General features: G+C 37.2%; 2 protein-coding genes across 4 annotated transcripts in view; both read left to right on the plus strand.

Moving 5' to 3' along the window:
* Positions 1-719: 719 nt before the first annotated feature.
* On the plus strand, positions 720-11,312 carry LOC107741549 (LIM/homeobox protein Lhx9). Of its 3 annotated transcripts, XM_016554306.1 has the most exons (6): positions 720-791; positions 3,316-3,526; positions 4,456-4,658; positions 5,344-5,699; positions 8,771-8,973; positions 9,389-10,817. In XM_016554306.1, the coding sequence occupies exons 2-6, from the start codon at positions 3,353-3,355 to the stop codon at positions 9,641-9,643; spliced, it is 1,191 nt and encodes a 396-aa protein (XP_016409792.1). In that variant the 5' UTR covers positions 720-791; positions 3,316-3,352; the 3' UTR covers positions 9,644-10,817. The 3 variants fall into 3 exon arrangements, with proteins under 3 accessions (XP_016409792.1, XP_016409794.1, XP_016409793.1); XM_016554308.1 differs by lacking the exons at positions 720-791; positions 9,389-10,817 and adding an exon at positions 11,220-11,312 and having other exon boundaries at positions 3,052-3,526; XM_016554307.1 differs by lacking the exon at positions 720-791 and having other exon boundaries at positions 3,052-3,526; positions 5,347-5,699.
* Positions 11,313-19,705: 8,393 nt separating this feature from the next.
* The window catches only part of LOC107741550 (serine/threonine-protein kinase Nek7-like), a 93,088-nt gene continuing 86,909 nt past the window's right edge, over positions 19,706-25,884 (plus strand). Inside the window, exon 1 of the mRNA XM_016554309.1 lies at positions 19,706-19,926. The gene's annotated coding sequence lies outside the window, so the exon portion shown is untranslated. The remainder of the gene's footprint in view (positions 19,927-25,884) is intronic.

The following is a 25,884-nucleotide window of genomic DNA, read 5'->3' on the forward strand; positions in this document are numbered from 1 at the left end:
CATTCAAAATGGTAAATGTATAGGAAACATTTCAATTCAAAACGCCAATTAAATTATAAAGTGTTACAACTCTCTCTGTCTATTTAGCAATGCTTTCTTTTTTTAGACGAAAAGCTTGCATAGATCTTGCATATCAGATTAATCGAGAACCTGCTGATTCAGATGATATCAGTTCTGTCATTTCACGTTCATTAGCATGATCACAAATCTCATTATAAGCCAGACGTGAAATGATACTTTCTCGCCTCAGAATTGTGTAAAAATATAAAAGAATTACAGGACAAAAAAAAAAAAACAGTCTTACAACTTCTACTGTCACTTTAGAGGTTGGTGATCATGTATGATGACGATTTCACCCCTGTGGCTCATTTCTAATTGGTTAAACTCATGCCGTTACAACTAACCCGTGTTAGAACACTCAATGAACTCGTAAATTGTGTTCTATCTATCTATCTATCTATCTATCTATCTATCTATCGAAGTAGCCTCATGCGAGACGCCTCAAGGTAAGAAAACTGCGTAATGTTAACGTAAGTTAGTGATTTAACATTAAGAAAATTCACAGAGAAAATTATGAATCTATCCGCCTCTAACAACTCTCGAAAGGGGCCTTGTGCATTAGACAATTGATGTATATTCAGTGCTTGCGCTGGATTTGTCGTAATTGACACTCACGCGAGAAACAAGGAACAGCCCCCATCTGCTGGTAGGATCGCTCGTGTCTCACCCTCATCCATCCCTCTCTCACCGCAGCACTGCTGGGGCTTCAGGACGGCGCTCTGCGGCTCACGGTAAAATGCCACTTTTATATTGCTTATGCACATGAATATACTGTTTTACCATTGTAAACGATAAATTGACTTGCTTTGCAGAGTTAAAATCGAAAATATTATTTATGCATAATTGGCGAGGGAGAGACCTTCAATTTGCACATATATAGGCTATAGGGCAGGTGAGACAGGTAAAAGTTATTGCAGGCGAAAAATGCAATGTAGATTGAAAATCGAATTAATTGTTAATGTAAAGCTATATTGAAGCCTGATCCGGTGTAAAGAATATTTAGATGTTTCGCTATTCATTTAAAATTGACATCTCAAATTGTGAGATCATTACAAATAAACCTAAATAATGCAGAAGGCTAATTATTAAACTGGTTTTCGTTTGGTAGAGACCAATTTGACGGTCTTTGGAAAAGAGTAGAGAGCAAATAATTCCTTAATAAAACGGAGGACAACCTGATTCGTTTTTGCTTGTAATAAAATAATACAATTTGCTCACGTACAGAGCTGTGGAACTTACGACTATAGTAAAATAATTAACCTAGTTGGTTATAAATATAACAAGTGAAAGTAAAATTGAATATAATATTTATTTTGTATAAGCAAAATAATCGTTTACGTTTGCAATTGCAAGGCATTAAACGAACTGACTGTAATCTGCTTATGCAAAAGTAGCTATATTGCGTTTTTTAATCATCACATTTTATTTGAACCAAAGGAACTCACAATAAAGCTCATTTGGTGACTTGCAGACATAAAGAAATAAATCTTTTCCGTCGATTTTGTGAAGTGAACCGCACGGTTGTGAACTGTTAGGCTATAATATCTCAAGATTAGGACGAATTTATGAACTTTATCTAATGGGTGAAATCATTTATGAATATTATTTGAGAGGAGGGCATTGAAAAGACGAATATATTCCGACGCTAAATAAAACAATGAACTATTTGGACTGATCATAAAGATAAAATGACACAAGGAAGCGGCTGTCTGTCTGAACTACTTAGACTTTTCCCCGTAAATGATAGGCTAAAAATTAAAAAGATATAATGCTCACACTAATTTCAAATTAGGCCTATATAAATTAATGCATTTAATGAAAGTCGTGTGTGAATTTTAAAAGGCAACGCTCGAGCAATAATTCATAAAATAAATGAACGAAACGAGTGTTACGCTTTAAAAGCTACGTGTAAATAAAGAGATGCAAAAATATCGCCTACATAATCCATGCTGCCTTTGATATCATTACTATCACGACTAATTGGATTTAGGTTGCTACCAAGGAGGTAATTGTTATCATTTTCAAATATAATTCTAGACCATTCCTCGTATGTATTGGTACAGAAAAGAAACGGTGGCAATGAGATTCATTTGACGCTTGACATCTGAAAATCAAAGAATGTAAACAACTGCTTATTCCTCCTCCCAACAGCATCGCTCCCCCTTCCCTCGCTCGCTCCTTTCTCTCTCTTTCTCCCGCAAACACAGAAGAGAAAGAGACCATAACACACACACACACACACACACACACCTTGATAAAGCAGTCTGACAACTTTTTAAATTATGCCACCACTTTTCATTTAGTCCACTTTCATTTTACATGTGTCATACATTGTACTCAAACGGTTGTTTTACAATTTTACAATTCAAGCAAAATAGCTATTATAGACTATACCGTTATGCAAAGATACAAGGTGCAGTGCAAATTTCATTTATTGGCTCTCTCTCTCTCTCTATATATATATATGTATATATATACTTCAAATGCATGCAAATATATAAGCGAAAACATTAACAAAACATAAAATTTTGTATTTAGAGGTTTAATTATAAATGACACATACAGGCTTTCAGGTGCACATTGTGGCTGCAATTCGCGATAATAAACTAAACCAAACCAACTCTACGATACACGTTTCCAGTCAAAGCCCAAAACTACAGGGAGGTCAGATGATTCAACACTTAATTCACACACTTTTGAACCATTCAGTTACACGCATTTGTACAACAGAAGCATAAGCTAAAAACTACAAGAAAAAAAGAAAGCCTCACAAAAAGTGTCAAACTGGCAAAACACTAGCTAAAAAGAAGTAAAAGGTCTATACCAAGTGCTTTCCAAGCTCGTGTTGCCCATCACCATCGGTTTGAAGAGAGAGTGACAGGTCTTTGTTGGTGAATAGAAATCAGTGGCATTGGAGAGAGGGAGGACTCCTCCTACCCAATTACCCAAGCTGGGCAGGCGTTTGCTCTCTTCACAAATAGGACACAGGATCTCTAACACACACAGTCCCAAACCTGACTTTCAAGCATTCGGATCCCCAGTAGGAGATTGGGACTATCTGAAAATCTACGTTTAAAACATCCTCCAGACTTCAGCTTTGCCTTATATCGTCCGGACTATACTTTTTTTTTCTCCTGCCCAACAAGACGTTGGAGAAGTGGACTGGTTCTCCTGCCTGTTCCTGCGCCGTCCATCAAATCCCACCGGCTTTATTTTTAAACTATTGATTGCATTTGTGTGAATTTGTTGGTGTAGATCCATTCGGATGTTTTAAGGATCCGGAAAGCTGTATATGGAAGTTGTGGGGTGCAAGGCGAAAGAAAGCAGTTGCACATTGCGTCCAGCAGCCATGCTTTTCCACGGCATCTCTGGGGATCATATTCAAGGGATCATGGAGGAGATGGAGAGGAGATCTAAATCGGAGTCTCGTCTGGGTAAAACCGTTCAGATGAACGGACGAGAGACGGTAAGATTTGTATTTTAACGTGTATTTTCCGTTGGAGCAAATCTCAGCACCCCAAAACTCTCGTCGCACACAGTTTGTAACCCACTTAAAAACACAGCGAGGAAAATTAGTTTTTAACGTACGATCGTACGTTTTGAAATATTAGCAGGCCTCGAGAAACACGAAAAGTCATATTCAGACAAATTTCAAAAGTAGGCTAAATCATGGCGAGGCTACAATTATAATTTTTAAGTAACATGTATTTCATTAACACGTAAAGGGAAGAACACATATGAAAAAACGTTTGTATGCCAACATACTATTGTATATTTTAGAACTAGATTTTTTTTACAAATATTGTACATTTTATTTGAGCAGTTTTTACAACACAACAGGATAATTGTTATAGCCTATTTATAGGGCCACGAAAGATAAAACACTACTAAAAATAAATAGCATCTGTATACTTTAGGCATGCATATGATAATATTAAACAGGCAAAAACTGTAGTAGTAGTAGTAGTAATAATAATAATAGTTGTAAGTATTGTTATTATAGTTGCATGCTTTTCATGTGTAAATGTAAATTTTAAAATACAATGGGCTACACTATTATATTGTTGTTATTATTACTGTTATTATATATGCATACTTTTAATTTGTAAATTACATTTTTTATAATAGACCACACAGCTACACTGTTATATACATCTTAGGAAAACCAAAACAAACGCTATATAACTTGTATAACCATCCATTATAGCTCATTTTGGCTTAATAAATAAGTCGCTATTCACTTCGCACTCCGATTACATTTAATAGCCTTTTTTTTTTTAAATGAACAATTCATTTTTAGGCTATATTTTTATTTAGTTGTAGTTATATCTATTGCAATTCAATTGCTGAGCGCATAAACGTTCACTCCATCTCTTCATGTTTTATTTTTTGAAGACGATGCCCTCCATGAGCCCAGAGAAGCCTGCGCTGTGCGCCGGCTGCGGTGGGAAAATCTCCGACAGATACTACTTACTCGCCGTTGATAAACAGTGGCATTTAAGGTGTCTCAAGTGTTGTGAATGTAAACTGGCCCTTGAATCCGAGCTGACGTGTTTCGCGAAGGATGGCAGCATTTACTGCAAAGAGGATTACTACAGGTAAGCTTTCACTTAAATCTGCATTAGGCCTTTTTACTAGGCCCTGCATTGTAAAAAGCTATTTCTACCTGATTTAACTCATGGAAATGAGTTCTGTTGGTATACATTTGTGTATATAGGCTGGCTCAGTGATGTTAAATAATATTTTTCATTTTAATAAAACCAGCTAATTTCGATTTTCAGTTTGGTTAGTAATTTCTTAAACACACAAAAAGAACAGGTGACATCAGAGGCAGCCATTGACCCATATAGTGATCTTTAGTGATTAACTGACACGCTTAAATTAATCTAATAAATCATTCATGCTGAATGCACGTCTAAAATGTGTTTTTGTTTCTAAGTTGAAATCTTAGCCGTTTGTTTTTACTGCCACCTTTAAGTTAAACTAGCAATTGTTTAATTTAGGCTATAAAGGAAATCCGAATTTTTTTTGTTCTGGTTTCACTTTAAATAAACACGTTCAACTTTGTTTATAAAGTTAAACAAAATCTTGCTTAACTATCTTAATTTTTAACAGATGGTTCGAAAATAATTATTTTAAGAATATCTTCACTGAATATTTACTTCTATATGCACATGCTCGTGTGCGCTTCTGATCTGTTCAGCGATGTTTGTAAACGACCTAATTAAAGTTATCACCAATCTAAGTGATTAGTTTGATTACAAATGACTTGTGCTGTTCCAGAAGGTTCTCCGTGCAGAGATGTGCCCGCTGCCACCTCGGCATCTCCGCCTCGGAAATGGTGATGCGCGCCAGGGACTCCGTGTACCATCTGAGCTGCTTCACCTGCACCACATGCAACAAAACACTGACCACGGGTGACCATTACGGCATGAAAGACAACTTGGTTTACTGCCGGGTTCACTTTGAGACCCTTATTCAGGGAGAGTATCACCCTCAATTAAACTACGCTGAATTAGCGGCCAAAGGCGGAGGGCTCGCGCTGCCTTACTTCAATGGCACCGGCACGGTGCAGAAAGGGAGGCCGCGGAAGAGGAAGAGTCCGGCGATGGGGATAGATATCGGCTCTTACAACTCAGGTGAGATGTGCATTAAGAGCTGCTCAAATGGACGCCTAAAATTTATTTTGGTTGCACTTTATATCTTGCAGTGTTAATGTTGTAGGCATAGTTTAATTAACTACATAAGGTGTTAATAATTGGGCTTTCGATAAACATTGCTTTGATTTTTACCATTAGAACTAAGGGGAAAATTGACAAGTGCGTTTAATTTAATTGCCGTTTATACATCAGCAGACAACCAAATGCAAAAACCAGTAATACTTATCACAAGAATCTTTATATGCTAGGCTAAATAATAATGCAATGCATTTCTCAAATTTGTATCTATTGCAAAATTGCATTGCATTATTAGTGAGGGTCTGGGATTTTTCTGAGGATCCAATAGAAGAACCATTTTTTTGGTTCCCCAAAGAACCTTTCAGCAAACCGTTCTTAAAAGAACCATTTTTTATTAACCTTTTTTTTTTTTATTAGTGTGAAGAATATTTTAATAACCTGTAGAAACTTGCTCCACTATAAAGAACGTTAAGGTTCCATTAATGTTTGAATGTTCTTCATGGAACCGTCAATGCTAATAAAGAACATTTATTTCTAAGAGCGTAGATAAAGTGGGACGGGGTCTTTCAGGGAGAGTGGGACACTTTTAAAACTTGTGCTGCGGGATTATAATCATTACTCATCATACTGTTATGAGCTAACTTGGCATAAACCATGTCATACAAGGAGAAGAGCTTGTGTATTGATAATGGCATAGACGGGAGATTATGCGTTACTCCTCTGATTGTAGCTGTTGGTTGTTTCATGGTTTCAAGTTGGTCCAAACTGGTCTAGATAATGAATCAGATGGATTATGAGGTGGTAGGGCCTTGGTGAAGCTTGTAGATCATCTTGGACTAGTAACAAACCAGCTATGATGTTCTGATGATGTTCTAATAATCATTTTGATTGCTATAAAGGTTTAGTTTAGTTTTTTTAAACTAAACATTTAAAGTCATCGTCCCACTTTCAGTTCAAGGGAAAAGCAGTGTTTTTAGTGTGTTCAGATGCCTATAGTTAGGCCTATTACACACAAATGACATTAAATGTGGTTTTATTGTATTTAGCCTACATTTCGGATGCTTATAGCATCAAAACTGCTAAGAGTAGCGAGTAGCCTAAATCTGCGCTCTATCGCGAACTTACCCAAAAAATGTTATAAATCTGCCTAGTTCATTCTACATTGTAAGTAGGCTACTGTAGATTATAAAATAGTATAACATATTACAGTTATAGGTTAAATATAGGCTACTAAAATAATGGAATTCGTGTAATATAGGAGACACTGTAAGCTACTAATGTAAAATGTTAACCTTCATTTTTCGTCATCAATTGTTTGATATTCATTTTGTGTTCGGATTTGATTTCGGCGACAGTAAAACATACCGCGCATGTCTTGTTGACGATTGGCTCTGATTAATTATAGGCCTCGCTCATTAGTGCATCATCAAACATCTAATTTGAAATTCTCAAAGGAGTGAACCTGTGACCCAGCCCCACGTGCAGTGTAGATCCCTCGTCTACAGGCCTGTATCTGCCCTCATATTACCAGCCATTATTTCACATTCCTCGCTTTTTTCTTTTCTTTAATTTTTCTACTTTTTGAATTCATACGTACGTCATAATGCCTCCCCCGCTGCGCCTGTTTTGTTTTGGCTGTTACAATTACTGTCTGCTTGGAAAAATGTGGCTTTGTGTGCCAAGCTTCTGCCGTTCTTCATGAATGGAGAGAAATAAGGGTAATCTGCCTGTTAATTGTTCTCCGTTAATTGAATGTGAAGTCGGAATCTCTGGCTCTCGACCAGCTCCGATTCTGTCCCTTCAAGGTCATTGCTGTTCTCTGGACAGGAGCGGGCGCACGCTACGTTTACGCACATCAGTCCGACTTTAAACTCGTTCGCTTTTTTGATCCTGACACTAACGCGTTGTGAAGGATGTAATATTTTATCAAGACCTAAGCTGTAGTTTGTCTTACAAAATTAAACGGTTGTCAGTTGTAATCATTCTTAAGTTATTAGCCTACGACTTCCGCGATATTATTGACACTTTTTTTTTTTTTGTCGTTTTCGGTGTTTTTAGTAGGCTATTTAAGCATTTTTGTTTGTTTCTACTCATATTTTTAGTGTAAAGTTATTCTTTCGTTTTTTCTATCTTTTGTCTTCTCTTTTCTTCACTTTTGTTTTTCTGCTTTCATGTTTTACAATGTGAGCTCAAAATTATTTAGGCTACTTTCAATATAGAGTTATTAGGTTTTAGACCGTTTTTTGTTTTGCATTTCAAAATGATCTATAATTTTACATAGCACCATATATTTTTATATTCGTTAAAAAAAACAATTCAACAGTAGACTTGTTGCTTGTAGATAGAGACCTCTGGTGGTATATAAAAAAAAAGAAATCTAGATCTCGAAGTAAACACGCGTGAGAACATTTTGTTCTCCTCACAGCTAAATTCATATTATTTCTTGCTTTGCATTTTTGTTGATTTTTACGGCTGTAAATATACAAGTAAACGGTGAGATGAAATGAGCGTAATCGCATCTATTACCAAATGAATCAAATAAAGCAGCGATTTAAAATGTGGAACTGACCGTTTTGATTATAAAACCATTTTAGCTGTTTTTTTTTTTTTTGCAGGTAGTTTGCTGGTATTATTAATGTTTATACATTTAAACGCAATAAATTATCAAGATGAAAAGGAGACACATCTCAGATGAATATGAAATAAACAACAAAACATTACTTGTCAAACATGCCTTACAGCAGTTGTTTTGAATTTAGTTACTATATATAAATGTATTTTGGGGGTGATTTGCCAATTTATTTATATTCATTTAATTTAGTCTGGTGTCATGTCATTCTGATGTTTTTTTTTAATCATTAATATGAAGTTAACTAAAATCAAGTGATCCTTTTTATTGCATTTTGTTTATTATTATAGCTTATTACAGCACTGTATTTGAATCACCACTGTAGATCCAGGTCAAAGATCTTCCTGAACTTCATAAACTCATAATTCTCATTGCTTTATTTTTGCCATGTTCTGGCACTCAGGCTGTAACGAGAATGACGCAGACCATTTGGATCGGGATCAGCAACCCTACCCTCCATCCCAGAAGACCAAGCGCATGCGTACGTCGTTCAAACACAATCAGCTTCGCACCATGAAGTCCTACTTCGCCATAAACCACAACCCTGATGCCAAGGACTTAAAACAGCTCGCCCAAAAGACAGGACTGACCAAAAGAGTTCTTCAGGTAAGCGTCACCACACAGTAGACTCCATTCCACATCCACACCAACACCTTCTCATCATCTTGCTTTCCGTTTCAATCCATCCATCATTTTATTTTTTGTTGTGTTCTGTCATGTAGTTACACAAATTTGACTAAATAGAGGGGCAATAATTCAAGGGGCAATACTTGTGCACCAAAAAATAAATAAATAAATACAATAAAAATCCATTGGGGAAGCTTGAAAAGTTCATTTGGAACATGGCCCATGTTTTCCAGTAGAATCCCTAGTAAAAGTTGAGGCTTTCGATTAACTTTGGCATTGTTTAGTAGTGATTAAGTTTGTGATGTTAAATGATATGACTTACAAGTAGGCAAAAATATGACAATAATTCGAAGCCAAGCACAAAAAGAGTAAAGACACTGGGATTGGTTTGCAGGTTTGGTTCCAAAACGCACGGGCCAAATTCAGAAGGAACGTTTTGCGGCAGGAGAATGGGGGTGTTGATAAGGCTGACGGCACGTCACTTCCACCGCCCTCGTCCGACAGCGGTGCTCTGACCCCACCCAGCACAGCCACCACACTAACTGACCTGACCAATCCCTCTATCACCGTAGTAACATCAGTGACCTCTAGTTTGGACAGCCACGAATCCGGGAGCCCCCCACAAACTACCTTGACAAACCTTTTCTAACACGGATTTGCTTTTTTTTTTTTTTTTTTGTCTTTAGCCCCTTTATTTTCAGATTCTATTTTTATTTTCCACAACAAAAAACCCTTCGGCGCCCACAGAAAGACCTTTGGAAATGTAAGACGAGACCTACTATGTGTAGCATTTGCAACCGCGTGGCAGCTGAGTTTGTAGTACTTGTCAGTTAATTTGTTTTTGTGATCACTTTATTTATATAGTTGCAATTTCAACCCGCCACGTTTATTAAAACAAAGTGTGTCAGCATACAGCACATACTATGTTTACTGCATATTTTGGTAGTGAAGTCTAAATATATTTGATGACATTTCCAAAAATATTTTCAAGCAACAAAAAATTCTTATATTATGTCCTTAAATGCCAAGTGGATGCTGTAACCTCAATTTAGGTCCGTTTTGTCACTGACTCTGGACTCTAATGACAATTTGAAACGTTAAATTTGCCACGATGTGGTGCGAATCCGATCACAAGTTGGCCTGGATCGTTCGTCGGGCCTCAACTAGTGAAACAACTGTTCTGAATGAAGATATCCAGCGCTCAGTGACAATATGGTGCCCAGTAGGAAGCGTTATGAGTGATTTGTGAATGCTAAGCAGGAAGTTAATTAGGAGCGACACACATCACCCAGTTTTGTTCTGTTTCCCCCCTGTTTTGCCACCGAACAGACCAAAAAAAAAGAGAAAAAAACTCATTTACGGCTCGGTTGGAGATCGGTCGGGGCTCCTTGCTAGGGTGAAACATTTCCTTGTGTGATGACAAATTTGTTCTGTTGTAGAACAAAGTGGTACACTAGATCTACTTCATGAAGTAGATGCTTAACTCAGTTCTACTATGTGCCTTATGCGACTTGGACGAGAGTTTGTGAAATTCAGGAGATACATGTTTGTTTGTTAAATGATTTCCATCCTTGGAACGCCTCACTAGTTTTGTACTGTTCTGTTTTTCATCTGATTTTTTTAATGGTGTATTCTGTTACAAGGGGGCGGCGATGTCATAGAAGGCAGTTGTGCACTCTTTCAGAACTAGTTGGTAAATCCGAGAATCATATATATTGATCTTCGTGTTAATAGTACAGTACGTGTTCTATCAAGATTGTCCATGTTTCCTTGTTTCTTGAAAAAAGATGGTGTATAGATACTATTTCCCCTTAAATATTTATGGACCAAACAGTTGTTATATCTTATTAAATTTGTGTGAATAAAACTACTTTGCTTTACCAGCGTTTTATTTTTCATTACACAAACCATTTTTGTGTTGCTTTCAGATTTAAACTTCTGCTCACACCAAAAACAACACGACATGACAGATCGAACCTTGTCTTGCTTTCATTCTGACATCGATTTCAGACTTGATTCTGTTTCTGTTGTTAAAGTAATGCCCCATGGATTTGAACCAAAGCCCTGTAGTCAAGAAAAAAAAAATGCTTTTTAATGCATGAACATGGCTACTTTATACAGAAATACCAAGCACAGAAATGCTAGAACAACTAGTAAACATAAACCTCTCAAAGCAAGGTTGCTCTGTAGTTTAATATATTGTTACTTTATGATTTTTTTTTCAGGGAGAACAAATCTTGGGGCATTACAGCCAAACTTCACGGCGTTTGAAAATTCCCTAAAGTATTAAAAGAAGCTTTGATCGGAATTCTTCACCATTGAAGACAAAGACAATATTAGGATCAGAATTTAAAAAGAGTGATTTAAAAAAAAAAATCTACCAAAAATGTATTCCAAAATTTCTTTCTCTTTTCCTTCCGAACAAATTGTTGTCCTGAATGTTTAAAAACCATCTTTGTAAGAGAATCCACACCAAACGGGATATTTTTCTTACCACCGAAATGAGGCAGAAAGGCAAAGAAAAATAAACTGTACAGTATTGTAGATACAAAACAGAGCAACCTTGCTCCAAGAGGCGACTGCAGGAGATGGGATCTACGCACGCATGCATGTCTACACACACACACACACACACACACTACCTTGTAATTCTGCTTGCTGTAAAATATTCCTGTGCAACAAATGTCACTTATCATGAACGCACAAGCCTTCCTAAAACTTGGCAGCAAAATGTCCGACCAAGAGAAGCTGGAATGGAACACCATATGGCTGTATTTAAAATGAAAACAAGTAAAAAAAAAAAAGCACTTTTTTTTTTGCATGCACTTCAAGTTGTGGACGGCAATTTCAGATGGATATTATTTTATATAGATGTTTTATTTGTTGTCTGTTGTATTCTATAAACTTTAAGGGAATTTTCCTTGTGAATCCAAAATCTTAACAGTTAAAAAAAACATAAAAGCATGCTTGATTTGACAATAAAAACTGGTTATCTTAGAAAAAAAATATTTTGGGTTCCCTGATTTTCCTAGTAACACATTCTTGCATTGTGGATAAAAAAAGGAGGGAAATCTTCCCTCATTTTTTATTTTAAGGTTGATGTAGTGGTAAATGTTTTAAAATACTATGTAAAGTTTTTCCTTATTGTATCCAAAAAGAAAGCTTTAAAACAAAGCTTGTGTTACTCTGTTAGGGGAGGGGGAGCGGGGGAGCATTGGGCCACATGGGGGTTTAGTAAACAGTAAAGTGTTGAATTCCTGCTATGCCAGACATGTCACTGAAGCTTCCAGCTCCATCCATGCTGGATGACCACAAAAACGTAATTCCTGTCAGTCTGTGGACAATTTTTGTGCTTCCTTCATAAAAACGTTTAGTCAGGCAAGATCAAATGTGCTTCATGTGGTAACATCTAAGTCACATAATGTGACTCAATCAACCTAGATGCACTAGGTCACACCAACAGAAGGCACATTTCAGATTTTATAAGCTTTTAATGGTTATTACGCAGTATAGTCGTTTAAAAAATATAAAATTCCTCACGTTTATACAGTACGTCACATTCAGTAGTCGGTTGTCCTTTGGGCTAAGTCAGCAAACAAGAGGCTCTTAACACCCGTGACCGCAGGGAATTCTTTGGAAAACAAGGGACCTTGAGAGTTCAAAAAGAGGTGCTGATGAGTCACGCTGGAGGATTTATTACACACTTGAAGGAATGGACGGTCACCATAACCAGAAGCAAACAGGAAGATGGACGTCATCCTCCTCTGCAAACTGCGATTATAAGAAAATCACACACACATACACGAGGAGCCAAACTGCATGAGGAATCAAGAAGGTTTGTGATTATTATGTTTCCATGAGCAAGCTCGATTACTGGTTTTATGTTGTAAAAACTTTTTTTTTTACATACACTACAACTTATTACGAAAAATCAACCATACTATTAAAGATACATGTCACCCAAAAATGAAAATTCTGTCTTCATTTAATCACTCTCATGTGGTTTCTAATCTTCCTTTCTTCTGTGGATCACAAAAGAAGGACGTTAATGCTCACAGATGTACAAAAACTATGGACATCAGCCCAGACAAAATAAAAACAAAATCTCAATAGTCTCTCTTGGATGGCAATGAGATTAAATTGAGAGCACGTGTTTCTCAAATATCATTTAAGACATTATAAAGTCTCAAACTGAGCAACGATTTTTCAAAGTCTGCAATTAATATTGATCAAATTCTTCCATGAATGCATGCTAAATCGACACTTATGTGATGCTATCCCTTGTTAAGAAGTATATGGACACTTATGGAAATAATATAATTTAAGAATATTCTTAAGTGTGAACTTAATATAATATTTTCCGACAATTGCATGTTATTGTCAATTATATGAAAATGTATTATAGTTTACATTTATATTGAAAGAAATTAGTGCTTTTTTTACCTTAAGTTGTAATTTCATTACTTCTGTGGTCATTGAAATATGGTTAAATACTGCTGAATGTACTGACATGTATATTACAAGCATTTATGGTAAAATATACTTACTTCTGTTGACACTTGTATTTAAATATATTTGAATGAAGTTGCAATTTAGTAGATTTAAAATACATTACATTTATTATCAAATCACACTACAGTTAAAGTTATAATCAAGTACTTTGCATGTAGCGTACTTTAGTATGTTAGTCAACACATCAAAATAAGTGCACTTCTTTAAAGCATGACAAGATTATTAAAACATAATTTAAATTGTATTTTAAAACTTTTAATTTGACATTATTACAAAGTGCACTTCTTAGAAGTGTACTTAAGTGTTAAACATAGACATGAACGTGAACTCTCCAGAGTTTTATTTCACTATTATATTATTTGTACAAGTTTTTAAAATATACTGGTAAGATTTACACTACAAGTGCATATTCAATGCAAGTAAGCACACTTCTTTTTCCACAAGTGATGCTATTCACATTCACTTTATGCCTCTATATTCTTATTGTATGTCTCATTTGTGTATTCGTTATAAGTAATTTTAGACAAAACATCTGAGTCAAAGTTGATGCTTAAGTGAAACGTGACTCTATTAAGTCTCCTGAGCTATGAAAGAGAAACCTCTGAGCAATGAATGTTTCTCTGGGGAATCTCAATGGTGTCTCTCTAGTGAATATCAGTGGTTCAGAACACAGGATGGTGTGTAAACAGCTGATGTGTGTGATGTGGACTCAGGTGCTCGTGTGACTGACACGGTAGAGTGAGCCTGAGCCTGAGCGACACACACACACACACACACACACACACAGACAGGTACATTGCACATACACTGCTGAGACGAGAAAGCAAGAAGCCCGGTGTCAGATGATGTACAGTCAGCCTGGCGCTGTGTGTGTGTGTGTTTCCAGACAGTGGCAGTTCCACACCAGCACCTTTTATCCCAGGAAAGTATGCATACTGCCTCCTACTCTGTCAAAAGTACATGCTCATGTAGCGGTCTGCAGTGAACATGCACACACGCACACACACACACACAGAGACTCTGTGACCCTTAGCAGCAGCAGCAGCAGATGCAGAAAACACATCAGAGATTTGTGAACATAAGGGTCAGAGGTCAATGACTTACATGCAGGTCGGGTAAGTAGGTGAAAAAAGGCACATGTAAATGCACATTTATACAGGTGCACACACTCATCTCTATCCATCGATCTATCTATCTATCTATCTATCCATCCATCCATCCATCCGTCCATCCATCCATCCATCCATCTATCTATCTATCTATCTATCTGTCTATATCAAGGTTTGTAGGTTTTAAATAAATGTTAAATCTGTTGTTCTATCTATCTATCTATCTATCTATCTATCCATCCATCCATCCATCCGTCCATCCATCCATCCATCTATCTATCTATCTATCTATCTGTCTATATCAAGGTTTGTAGGTTTTAAATAAATGTTAAATCTGTTGTTCTATCTATCTATCTATCTATCTATCTATCTATCTATAATTTTTTATATATATTTTGTGGGTAAAATTAAATTTATAGGTTTTAAATAAATATTTAATGAAATTGTCTATAGCTAGACAGATTTGTTTTGTCAGGTTACAGTTAAAAATGTATTAAAATGTACAGTTTTACTTCTACATTCACATATATAATTGTAAATATATAATTGCATTTTTCTTCTGAAATAGCTAAATAAACCTTACGTTATACCAGGGAAAGTTATTTTTGAATAGCATATCAAATCATATATAAACAGCACCTTAAGGTCTTCCTCTTTTTTTGTCAATGAACACTATTACAAACAAGCTTTGAAAGGTCTTTTAAAACTATGATTGAAACTGAAAATTTGCTTTGCCTTGTTAGCTCTTTTATTTAGTATTTGGCCTTTAATAGGCTCTTTTGTTGTTATGTTTTACATTTTCTCTGTTTAACTGTACTGTACATGTGCAGATTCATAAAATTGCCCAAAATGCTATAATTCTGAAATCACGCAGGTTAACCGACAAGCCTGGTTTCTAAAAAAAAAGCAAAAAAACAATATGATAATAATCATAGTATATCCTAAATTACGGTCAATTCTGATCATAATTTTGATCACCTATTAATCAGTTAATCAAAAGACATTATTAAATTATTAATGTCATTAGTATTAGTGCTTCAACAGCTGCATATTTCTAACAACTTGCCATTTATTTTAAAGCTTGTAGTCAATGCTGAAATAATGCATTTTCAATATAATGAAATAATAGATGATAAAATTTCATCATTTATTATTTCATTATATTGTGTGTTTATGTGTGTTTATGAAAAGCTTAGCTTGTATATTTCCAATTTTGTATGCATATGTGTACATTCATGAAAACATAGAAAACAAAATTCCTGCAGACTGCAGACACACAAGCAAACAGAAGCAGATAAAAGCACACGTGTAACTGTGTGTGCGTGTTTACATACATACACGTAAATGTGAAGACTTGATTTGAATAACTTTTTTTATCGACAGCTGCATTAATAAAGCAAATCAAGCTGGCTGTTTCTTTTTCTACTACAGCGCGACCCTATCGTGCACTGCCAAAAAAGTTCATTGTCTAGGGGTAAAGACAAACAACACCCGAAAAAAGACATGAGGAAGCTCATCTACATTCCAGAAAAATACAAAATCAAACAAGGATTTTGGCAAAACAAATATCTAAAAAAAAAAATAAAAAAAAAGAAGTTAATATTACGGAACCGCCGCCATTCTACTTTTAGAACAATCGACACAATCTGATTATTACACAGATTTCAAGACAACAGACTGTGGTGTTGAACCAGAGCTCCCGTGTGCAGTCACAAGAGCTGCCTCTTATCCATCTGTCTAATTATTCCCTCAGAAACCAGAAATTTGAAGATACTAAAGACAGTCCCTATCTGTCATGAAGCAGCATTGATCTCATTGAGAGCAAAATGTGGGTGTTGAGGGAGCCCAATATAACTCATGCCATTAAATTCCAGCTTGCCGTTATTCGCCAACAGAATTGACAGATTTTCCGCAGACGTTTCTTTTAATCTTCAACGCTTGTTCAAGAAGAGGGGAAAACACACAGTGTGTGCTTTACCTTTCTTATATGGTATTTGTGAGGAGGTTAGCAGAACTGCTATTGAAGTGTCAAGACAGAAAAAAAAGAAAGAAAAGCAGTGCACAACACTTGTTGATTATCAACTGTCAAAATGCAGGAGAAAACATTGTTACTTTCCTTATACAGAAAAAATGCTCCCCTCAAATGCTCTGATTGAATGTAATACTACTGTATAGTATCATCGGAGTGTATTTTGGCAATTTTACTGCTGACAATACATAATATTGTTTATATGGATAAAATCTGTGAGGTGAGGTGTAAACAATCTTTTGAAATTAATTTGACACTAACCAAGTTTATATACTGTTTACTAGATATGCTGATATGATTAATGTGCCTTTATGTTGTCTAGCATGCTTCACTAACAATCTTTGTACTTGCAGTCACAGGTAGTACAGGCATATCAAAATCAAAATCAAGGAAATTCGGTGGATAAATAAGGGTGAACTGTGCTGTTGCGCACGATTAAGGAAATCACAACAAATTGTGAGGTTTATGTTGTTTGTTCATAAGTTTTCCTGTTTAGATGAGAATATTAGGCATTAATGACTATGGGGAAAACTGCAGGTGACATTTATAAAATAAAGCAAAAAATAAATGATTTTATATATACACATATATAAACACACTATATGGATGAAAGTATTGGGAAACCTGATCATTACAGGGACATTAATGATTGCATTCGAAATACACAGACATTAAAGTTCCCATGTTGTCAAAACTGAAATTTCCTGGCTTTTTTCACGATAACTGAGGTCTAGGGGCTATTTAACTACCATATAAGTTTCAAGTCAGTCAGTCCACAGTAAAATGCACACAGTCTGCATAAAGTAGCTCTGATTTTTCACGAACCGTTGTGACTTACGTAAAAAGTTGACGTCAGAACTACACAGTCACCGCCTTCAGTCACCACCCCGAGCACCGCCCACCGTCCCACTCTCCTTTTGCCAAACCCCCAGACAACATCGCGTTCATGCCATTGCTGAGCAACAACAACACGGAAACATGTGAAAAGGTTAACTTTAACCACGAAACTAGATCGGCCGACCTGTAACGTTACACTCTCACTCAAAGGATGGACGATCTGACAGGATTGTTACTATGAGGTGGATCACATCTAACGTGCATAGTAAGACAAACTCACATGTCTAACTTAGTCATGATGAAGATGTATATACATTTCAATTTCAGTAGGCAACTATTTTTACAGCTACATTATTGTTCCAGCCACAATTAATCACAACAATGTATATACAATTACAAATGATTATATATGAATCGTCAGTTTGTTGTTTTACACACATGCACACAGACATTATTTCATACACGACATAATCGTGAGATGCAAGAAACATAGACATATGGCAAGAAATCTGTAGAAGCGCCCATAACAACAAAAGACAATACTTTATTAAAGCTTTTCTGATAAGAAGTGTGCGCTGCAAATGCGAGCATTTTTGACGATCGTTTCTGTCCAGTCTGCTCGTTTTATCACGTTTAACCACAGCTGTCGTCGGTTTTTTGTCTGGCAGTGGCAGCAGATATGCGATCAAATTTCTAATTTGAGGCTGTATTACGTCGATTCTGGCACCCAACATCACAACAAGATGATATTTTAAGCTCCTTATGTAGACGAATCTGCGCTGGTTTGAATGGGCCGCCTCCAGTTTCCCCTTTGTTTGCTGCCTCCAGCTAGCGCTGTGACGTCGGCTGACCCTAGTTACCTGTGGTTGGCCTGGCCATGCGTCACTCAGAAAACAACAGGTTAATCAGAAGAGAGGCTCATGAATGAATATTAATTAGACAGACCAAAATCGACCTGTTCTCAGCAGAGCTCCTGAGAGAGGAGCTGTAAAAATATATTGAGATGGTTTTTGGTACTTATACCGCAAATATATATTCTTAAGGACATCAAAACTTAAAATAAAACTCCAGAAAGGTATAAAATATGTGACCTTTAATATGGAGCTGGTCCCCCTTTGCAGCTATAATAGCTTGCACTCTTCTGGGAAGGCTTTCCACAAAATTTCTGTGAGAATTTTTGGCCATTATTTGTGAGGTCAGGCACTGATGCTGGACGAGAAGCCCTGGCTTGAAATTTCCATTGCAGTTCATCCCAAACGTGTTCAGTGGGGATAAGGTCAGGGTTCTGTGTGGGCCAGTCAAGCTCTCATCCAACTCACCCAACCATGTCTTTATAGACCTTGCTTTCATGCTGGAATAGAAAAGGGCCCTCCTCAAACTGTTCCCACAAGGTTGGAAGCATAGAATTGTCCAAAATATCTTGGTATGCTGAAGCATAAAAGGGAGAATATGTGAGAATATGCTAGTCTCGTGAGAATCAAGTTTTGTTTACAGCAAAGGAAATCCAGTCTCTTCTTGGCTTTTATCGAAATCCTCTGACATTTTTCTTTACAAATCCTCGTTTTGTACTTCTAATTCTTGACCAGTGTTTTGTTTTAAATGAAACTTGCTAAATAGAACAACACTGAAGTGAAACTTACATAATAGAGCTGTCACTGGGGTGGTACCTTCTCAAAAGGTACACCTTTGTACCTTATTTACCCCATAAAGGGTGCATATTAGTACCTCAAAGTTACATATTTGTAGCCTACCTTAAGTGTACAAATTAGTTCCCGAATGATAAACATTAGTACCTTTAGAAAAGGTACTGCATGCCCCAGATACAGCTTTCAAGAGAGGACAGAAATGAGGTAAAACTTTGAAAATAAAATGACATTTAAGTGAAACTTACAAAATAGAACTGAAGTGGGGAGAACAGAGTGAATATTTCATAAAAGAGAATAGATTAGAATAGAAATGAGGTGATGTGAAACAGAATAGCTTGCAAAATACAATAGAATACTGGTGAAGTGCAGCAGAACAGAATAAAATAGAACTGATGTGAACCTTCCTTGGAGAATAGAGCAGAAGAGCATAGAAAACTTGGAGAATAAAACAGATTAGAGGAGTGTGAAGGGAGATAAAATAGAATCGAATAGCATCCTTCCGTATTTCCTTGCTCTTTTCTCTGTGAATGTTAAAGTTATTGTTACTGGCCTGTGTGAAGTTTCCCGCCCCTCTCAAGCGAGCATGCTGGGATGTGTGTGTAACTCACACTCACGCGAACACACACACACACACACTCTATAGGCGCGATTGAACAGCTCGCGTGTGTGTTGCAGCGTCGCGCAGGAACTCAACAGGAGCTCGACCTTGACAGACTGAGAGACCATCATCATCCTCCTCATCCTCATCCTCGGCGCGAGCTCCAGTTCAGTACGCGTGAAGCCCAGCTGGCACTTCCTGGTAAGAGTTTAGCTTCATTCCCTCCTGTCAACTTCGAAACAGATTATCGTGCCACTTTTCCGTTTTACTGCCACGCAACAAGGACATTTTGAGTCGACTAGGAACTGTGTATCCGATAAATAGGCTATGTTGTATGAGGCTACAACAGAAAGAGCTGAGGAAAAGTTGACAGAACTTTGGGCTAGTTTGAGTTAGCGCGCTAGGCTAATGCTGCTGTGGCGGTAATTCACCCCAGACAAACATCCAAATTATTTGTTTTAACGCTTAAAAATGCTTTATTCAATCTGACAGCAACTTACCCTGTTGTGAAAGTAAGTTTGAAGCTGTTTTACAGAGTGTCGGTTGTGTTTTTAGCAGTGACACGGCACGGTTAGAGCATTGTGGCTAAGCTAACGTCTGTCAGCGTGACACATGCACTAGAAATGTGAGGAGAAATTGACGCGAAGTTACTCTGACACTGGCCAAATAACCTTAAACCCAGATGACAAAGGTATTTAATGCTGGGTTTCTCTAGAAATGTCACAGAGATAAGCCGTTTATTTGAGTGTGTGAAGCATTTCTTACTTTGGCAACACTTTCCAGCTGGTGACAGCAACGTGTTGGTACTTGTTTGTGAACTTGATGAACAACACTGTTCGTAATATTAACAATGACATAAGTGAATTAGGAGGGAAGTTCATAGTTATGTCTTTCTGGTACTAAAATTTTAATGACGTTATAGAAGTTCAAGAGGATATTGTAAGTTTAAGCACTATTTTACCTTAAAAAACCCAGTAGAAGTACATTGGCTTGTAGTTTAGTGCATTCAGGGTTTGTCAGATTCACATTGGACAATGAATCAGCACAAAATTTGAAACAATAATGGCTGTGGCTTAGCTTGTTGTAGCACTCCAAAAGTTATAATTTACTTACTCTCATGTCTTTCCAAACACGTGTTATGTTTCTGTGGAACACAAAAACTCATATTAGAATGGGAGTCATTTTTTAAGTGTCCTTGTATGAAAGAAGATGCAATTAAAGTAAATGGGCTCCAAAGCTGCCAGTCACAACATTCTGCCTAATGTTTTTGAGTTCCACTGAAGAAAGGAAGTTATACTGCATGATGCAACTTGAGAGTGTAAATTATGACACAATTGTCAGTTTTGCAAAATATGGAGTGAACATTATAGAGTCTTAAAAACAAAAAAAACCCAGACTGATGATGGACTGATGCTGCATCTTAATATACATGCTATTCGGTATTTGAACTGGTGTGTTGATCAGAAGAATTGGCACGTGATTTAATTAGCCTAAACTGAAATGTAAAATGTGTACATAACTGTGTACTTTAACTGTGACAAGATGATTGACAGGCCAGTTTGTGGTGACGGGATGCGACAGCGGCATTCATTAAAGACACAATTATAATGTGGTAGTATTTACCAAAACTTGCTCATTCGTCTGCTACACACTCAAAAGTTCAAAAGTAAAGCATAGTATAAGTCAGGCAAATTGGGATGCTGTGTGTTATATCAGCCAAATAGTAGCTAAATCTGGCTGTTTTTAGATCAGTGTCAACCACAAACCTCAAAGTGGGCCGATAAATAGAAATGTGACCTCTTTCCTGTGTCAGTTAATAGTATTTGTATTATTACACATTTGGTCTTAAAATTTTAATTATTTTATTAAGTGATTTTAAAATTGTACTAAATAGTCTAAAATAATCTAAAGTCTATAAAATAATTATTGTGTATTAATTTAACCAGTTTTATGTCTGTTTCATTCGACATCATTAAATTGAATGATTTATAATATAGCTTTATATATCAGCTACTCAACACTTTCAATATTGCAATATTCAGCAAGTCTTTCAATATTGCAACAGGTTTGTGTGATCATTTGATTTGAATTCTAATGTGTTTATCTATAGTGTATTTAACCTACAAAATATTTCGATGCACAATTGTTTCCACATTCCAATGCAAAACTGTCACTTGTGTAGGCCTGACTTTATAAGCTTTGCATTGTTAGACAATTGGTCTTAAATTCTTTAAAAAAGAATCTCCTTACTTAAAAAAAAAATTATTTTGAGTATTTATTGCATTATGAAATTATTAAATGCATAGATTTTATGTCTGTCTCATTGGGCATATTTAAATTGAGTTATTCATTCATAATATATCATATCATACCGTCCATGATAATACATTTTTACATGATAAAAAAGTGTCATATCGCAATATCAATGATATAGCGACACAATGACGTATGGCGAATATACGTTCCCTAGTGCGCACAACAACACCACCACAAACCCAATAAGTGTGTTCAACATGAAGCAGCGCTGCACAGACTGATCGGTGTATGACATCAAAGTATTGCGAGAGCAGTTCTAGAGCATATTCGAGCGCACACTCTTACCTTCAAAAATAGGCGAGGCGCATATCTTTAGCGAAGCGGCGCGGAGAATGTGCCGCGGCTCCGCTGGTGTAAACACAAGCATTGACTAGAGTGGCCGCGTCGGAGTCGTAACGCGCCGCAGACACGTGCAGTGTAAATAAGGGGCAAGTCACTCTCGTGGTATTTTGACGTCATACACCGATCGATCTGCTTCAAGTCGAGCACACAGCTGCTGCTGCCACCTTATGACAATAGATTTGCACTTCAAATTAGGTAGTCTGTCATCAATGACAGTAGCTCATTGGAAAAGGATGGAAAATGCCCTTCATTTTGTTTGCACTAATAAATTCTGCTGCCTGCAAGCTGCAATCACCAATAAAACGTTGTTCCATGTTTTTTTTTTTTCTATATCGTCATAAATATTGTTATTGCAAATATTCTTGAAATATCGTGATGTAATTTTGAGGCTATATCGCCCACCCCTATCAGCCACTCAACCCTCTAGATATCGTATTGGCCATTGCAAAACTTGAATGCTAGATGTTTCAACGTCAAGGGATAGATATGATCTGGTCTTAATCATTGAAGAATATGATGCTATTTGAATAAACCCATTCATTTGAGATAATTTAGGCCTAGTTGACTCTCATATTTGACCTTGTATACATTTTCATGATATTGTCTTTTTCAGCTTGTAATTACAACTTATACTTTAGGCTGATCTGGCACAATTTGAGTTTTCCTCTTTGCACATTTTTTCCCATCCTTTTTGGCCTCTCTCGTTGCTTTAGATTTCCCGAGGAAATGAACTCTTTCATGGCATAATTACACGATGCATATGCCACTGTAAACACAGTAATCGAGACGCTGACAGCCTGCGTTTGTCACAAAATACGTGAAAACTGGAGTAAATATGCACTGTGATCCAAAAGAACAACCTCAGTGTCTTCGTACGGCCCGCTATCAGCATTTTTTACGTTCTCGCTGCAAACGACACTTAATATTTTACACAGGATGACACGGAGAGAAGGCAAGAGGCCGTTTGTTTTGAAAGCCTGTCTCTCTTAATACGCAATACCCGAGTGTTGCAAATAGCCGGGCACGCCAGCCTGGCATACTAACACTCATCAGCTTTCCGCCGAGTTTCTTCGGCCCAAGGGCTGTCGAGGTCTGTGGCTGGAGTGAAACGTAACACCCCCTCGTTCCGGGATCTTGCGCGACAGGACCCTGCTCTCTGCACTCAATCAGTCAGGGAAACAAACAGCCGGCTCGAGAGCTGCAGGAGGAAGCTGTGGCGCTTTTTTTTTTCAGAAGTCATGCCAAGTTGGAACTCAAAAACCTTTGGCGGTGCCTTTGCAGGGCAGTGAATAAAAAAAAACTTTACACGTGTCTGAAGCCAAGCCTGGAAGCTCGCGGGGCGTTTGAACTGCTCTGGAAGGTCTTGAGAAGTGGGCTGGTTCCCGGGCGCCGCCGCGAGCAGGCATTGGTGGGGGGCCGAGGGGGCGTAAACTGAGGGCGAGTGCCACCATACTGTGAAGGCCGGGCGAGTGGCCAGCATCGTTGACAGTTTAACAGTGAATATTTTACAGCACAGCATACTGCATGCTGTAAACAGGGGTGAGCTACATAAAGGCTGTTTATCGTACTTGGGAAGCCTTGAAAAAACCAGCATCTTTAAGCCCCGTATTAGAATAAAGCAGATGGCTTGGGCCAGTGCGGCTCGGGAAAAAGCCGGAGATGAAAGCAGGCCAGTTTCTTTGAACAAGGAGTCTGTCACATTACTATCTCCAGGTCTCCGGGTCAAACCGTGCAGCCGTGCTTTTTTTCACGCTGACATTGGCCAAAATTATCCCAGGGAATCTCATTAATATTGATGTTTTGATGTTGCAAGCGTTTTCAATGGTTGTTAACAGGCCAAATGTGTTTTTAATGCACCATTAAGATCTTTTATGATCTTCAAAGGTTTTTTTTTTTTTAAGTGTCATTTGTCTTGACCATTCGTCGACTTTGACCACTAAAAGTACAACAGTAGGAACACAAGACAATATCTGCTGCCTTTACTAGTGTAATTGGATAGACTTTAAATGACTTGAGTTACTGAAAAAATACTTTTATTTTCTAAAAACATGAACAAAATAATTGAGCAGAAATAAGCAGAAAGGACTTGCATTTTGGCAAAACTGTTGCGCTTTTAAGCAGTCAGTTTGGATATTTGAATTAAGTTTTATGAAGAAAGTTCGCAATTATTCAGCAGTCATTGCCAACGTGATTATTAATCAGCTTGTCATGTTGAAACTGGCCGATTTTCGTAAAGTAAATAGATTGCTGTGCTGCCTTTTTAAATTGTTATTTGCTAATAATAAATACAAATTTGACATTAATTCTCAAATTCTTGATTTGTTTGATTTGAGATTTCAATGTAATTCAGGGTATTTTTAGGTATTTTTCTGTTATAACATAATTTGCTTACATATAAAAGAAATTCTCTCTGCCAATAATGTATAGTATGCAGGATATTATTTTGGATTGATTTAAGTTTGTAATTCTTTTTTTTTTTTTTTTTTACTATTAATTTAAATAACCAGCTCATTAAAGTCATTTGTAGTGCTGGGCGGTATGACCAAAAATGTATATTCTGCTATCAGCTCCCGCGTCTCACACATACACAAGCGTGACTTTAGCACTAGATTTAGCAACTTTCAGACCCTACTGTACTATAATATACAAAAAGAATATCGGCCAATATATCGGTATCGGCCCCCGAAAAACCCATATCGGTCGGGCTCTATTAGTAACACATACAGCTGTTCCCTCACCACAGTGCAACAGGAAAAAAGGGACCCCTTTCAAACAGTGTCGCGTTCCGAACGTTGTTTAAGCAACATACACCGGTATTGCGGTATTTTAAAAATTAATATCATAACAAAAATAAACACCGGTATTCGGTATGAACCGGTATACCGCCCAGCACTTGTCATTTGATTTAGTACTGGATGCTCTTCAGGGCTCGCAAAATCGCTAGCCCGACATCCCGGGGCTATTGCGTTTTCCAGTCGGGCTACCAAAATGTATCACCGCCCTGCCTGACTGGCTATTTTGAATAGTGATATAAAATCCCTTCCTTGATTTGCGTTGTTCAGTCGCTTGTAGGGGTGAAACGGATCATAGTTTATCATTTACACATGTTTCTACCAATTTAAACATTCAAGCGGTTTAAACCATTTATGCGCATTAAGAATTAAGTTTGGTGCTCGTGCGCACACGCTCAAAGCGCGCACATACAGAGCGGCGTTTCAGGCAGAGCACGAACACAGAATTGATTCCTCTTTCGCTTGAACGGACACATACATGCTAAATTATCTCAAAATAACTATCTCGGCAAGTATTTTCATCTCTTGAACATAAACAGTGGAGAAAGAAATCGCAAGTGCATCATTATATTGGATCCGTGCAGTCGGTCTTAAAGGGGCAGCAGCCTATAAATACCTGCTGTTTAAGCGCCACCTGCTGTCAGAGAGTGACATTTGCGTCTCATTCAGCCCGTCTGCTGTTTTTGTTTCGTTCAGATTTTTTATGTAG

Source organism: Sinocyclocheilus rhinocerous, unplaced genomic scaffold (assembly GCF_001515625.1).
Source record: "Sinocyclocheilus rhinocerous isolate Xijiao unplaced genomic scaffold, SAMN03320098_v1.1 scaffold556, whole genome shotgun sequence".
Classification (NCBI taxonomy): Eukaryota; Metazoa; Chordata; class Actinopteri; order Cypriniformes; family Cyprinidae; genus Sinocyclocheilus; species Sinocyclocheilus rhinocerous.

Bases quoted from the DNA above. Each gene is read 5' to 3' on its own strand.
- LOC107741549 (XM_016554306.1), top strand. From the start codon at position 3,353: ATGGAAGTTGTGGGGTGCAAGGCGAAAGAAAGCAGTTGCACATTGCGT. The intron at 4,659-5,343 runs GTAAGCTTTCAC...GTGCTGTTCCAG, and splicing joins TGCAAAGAGGATTACTACAG to AAGGTTCTCCGTGCAGAGAT. The intron at 5,700-8,770 runs GTGAGATGTGCA...TCTGGCACTCAG, and splicing joins TATCGGCTCTTACAACTCAG to GCTGTAACGAGAATGACGCA.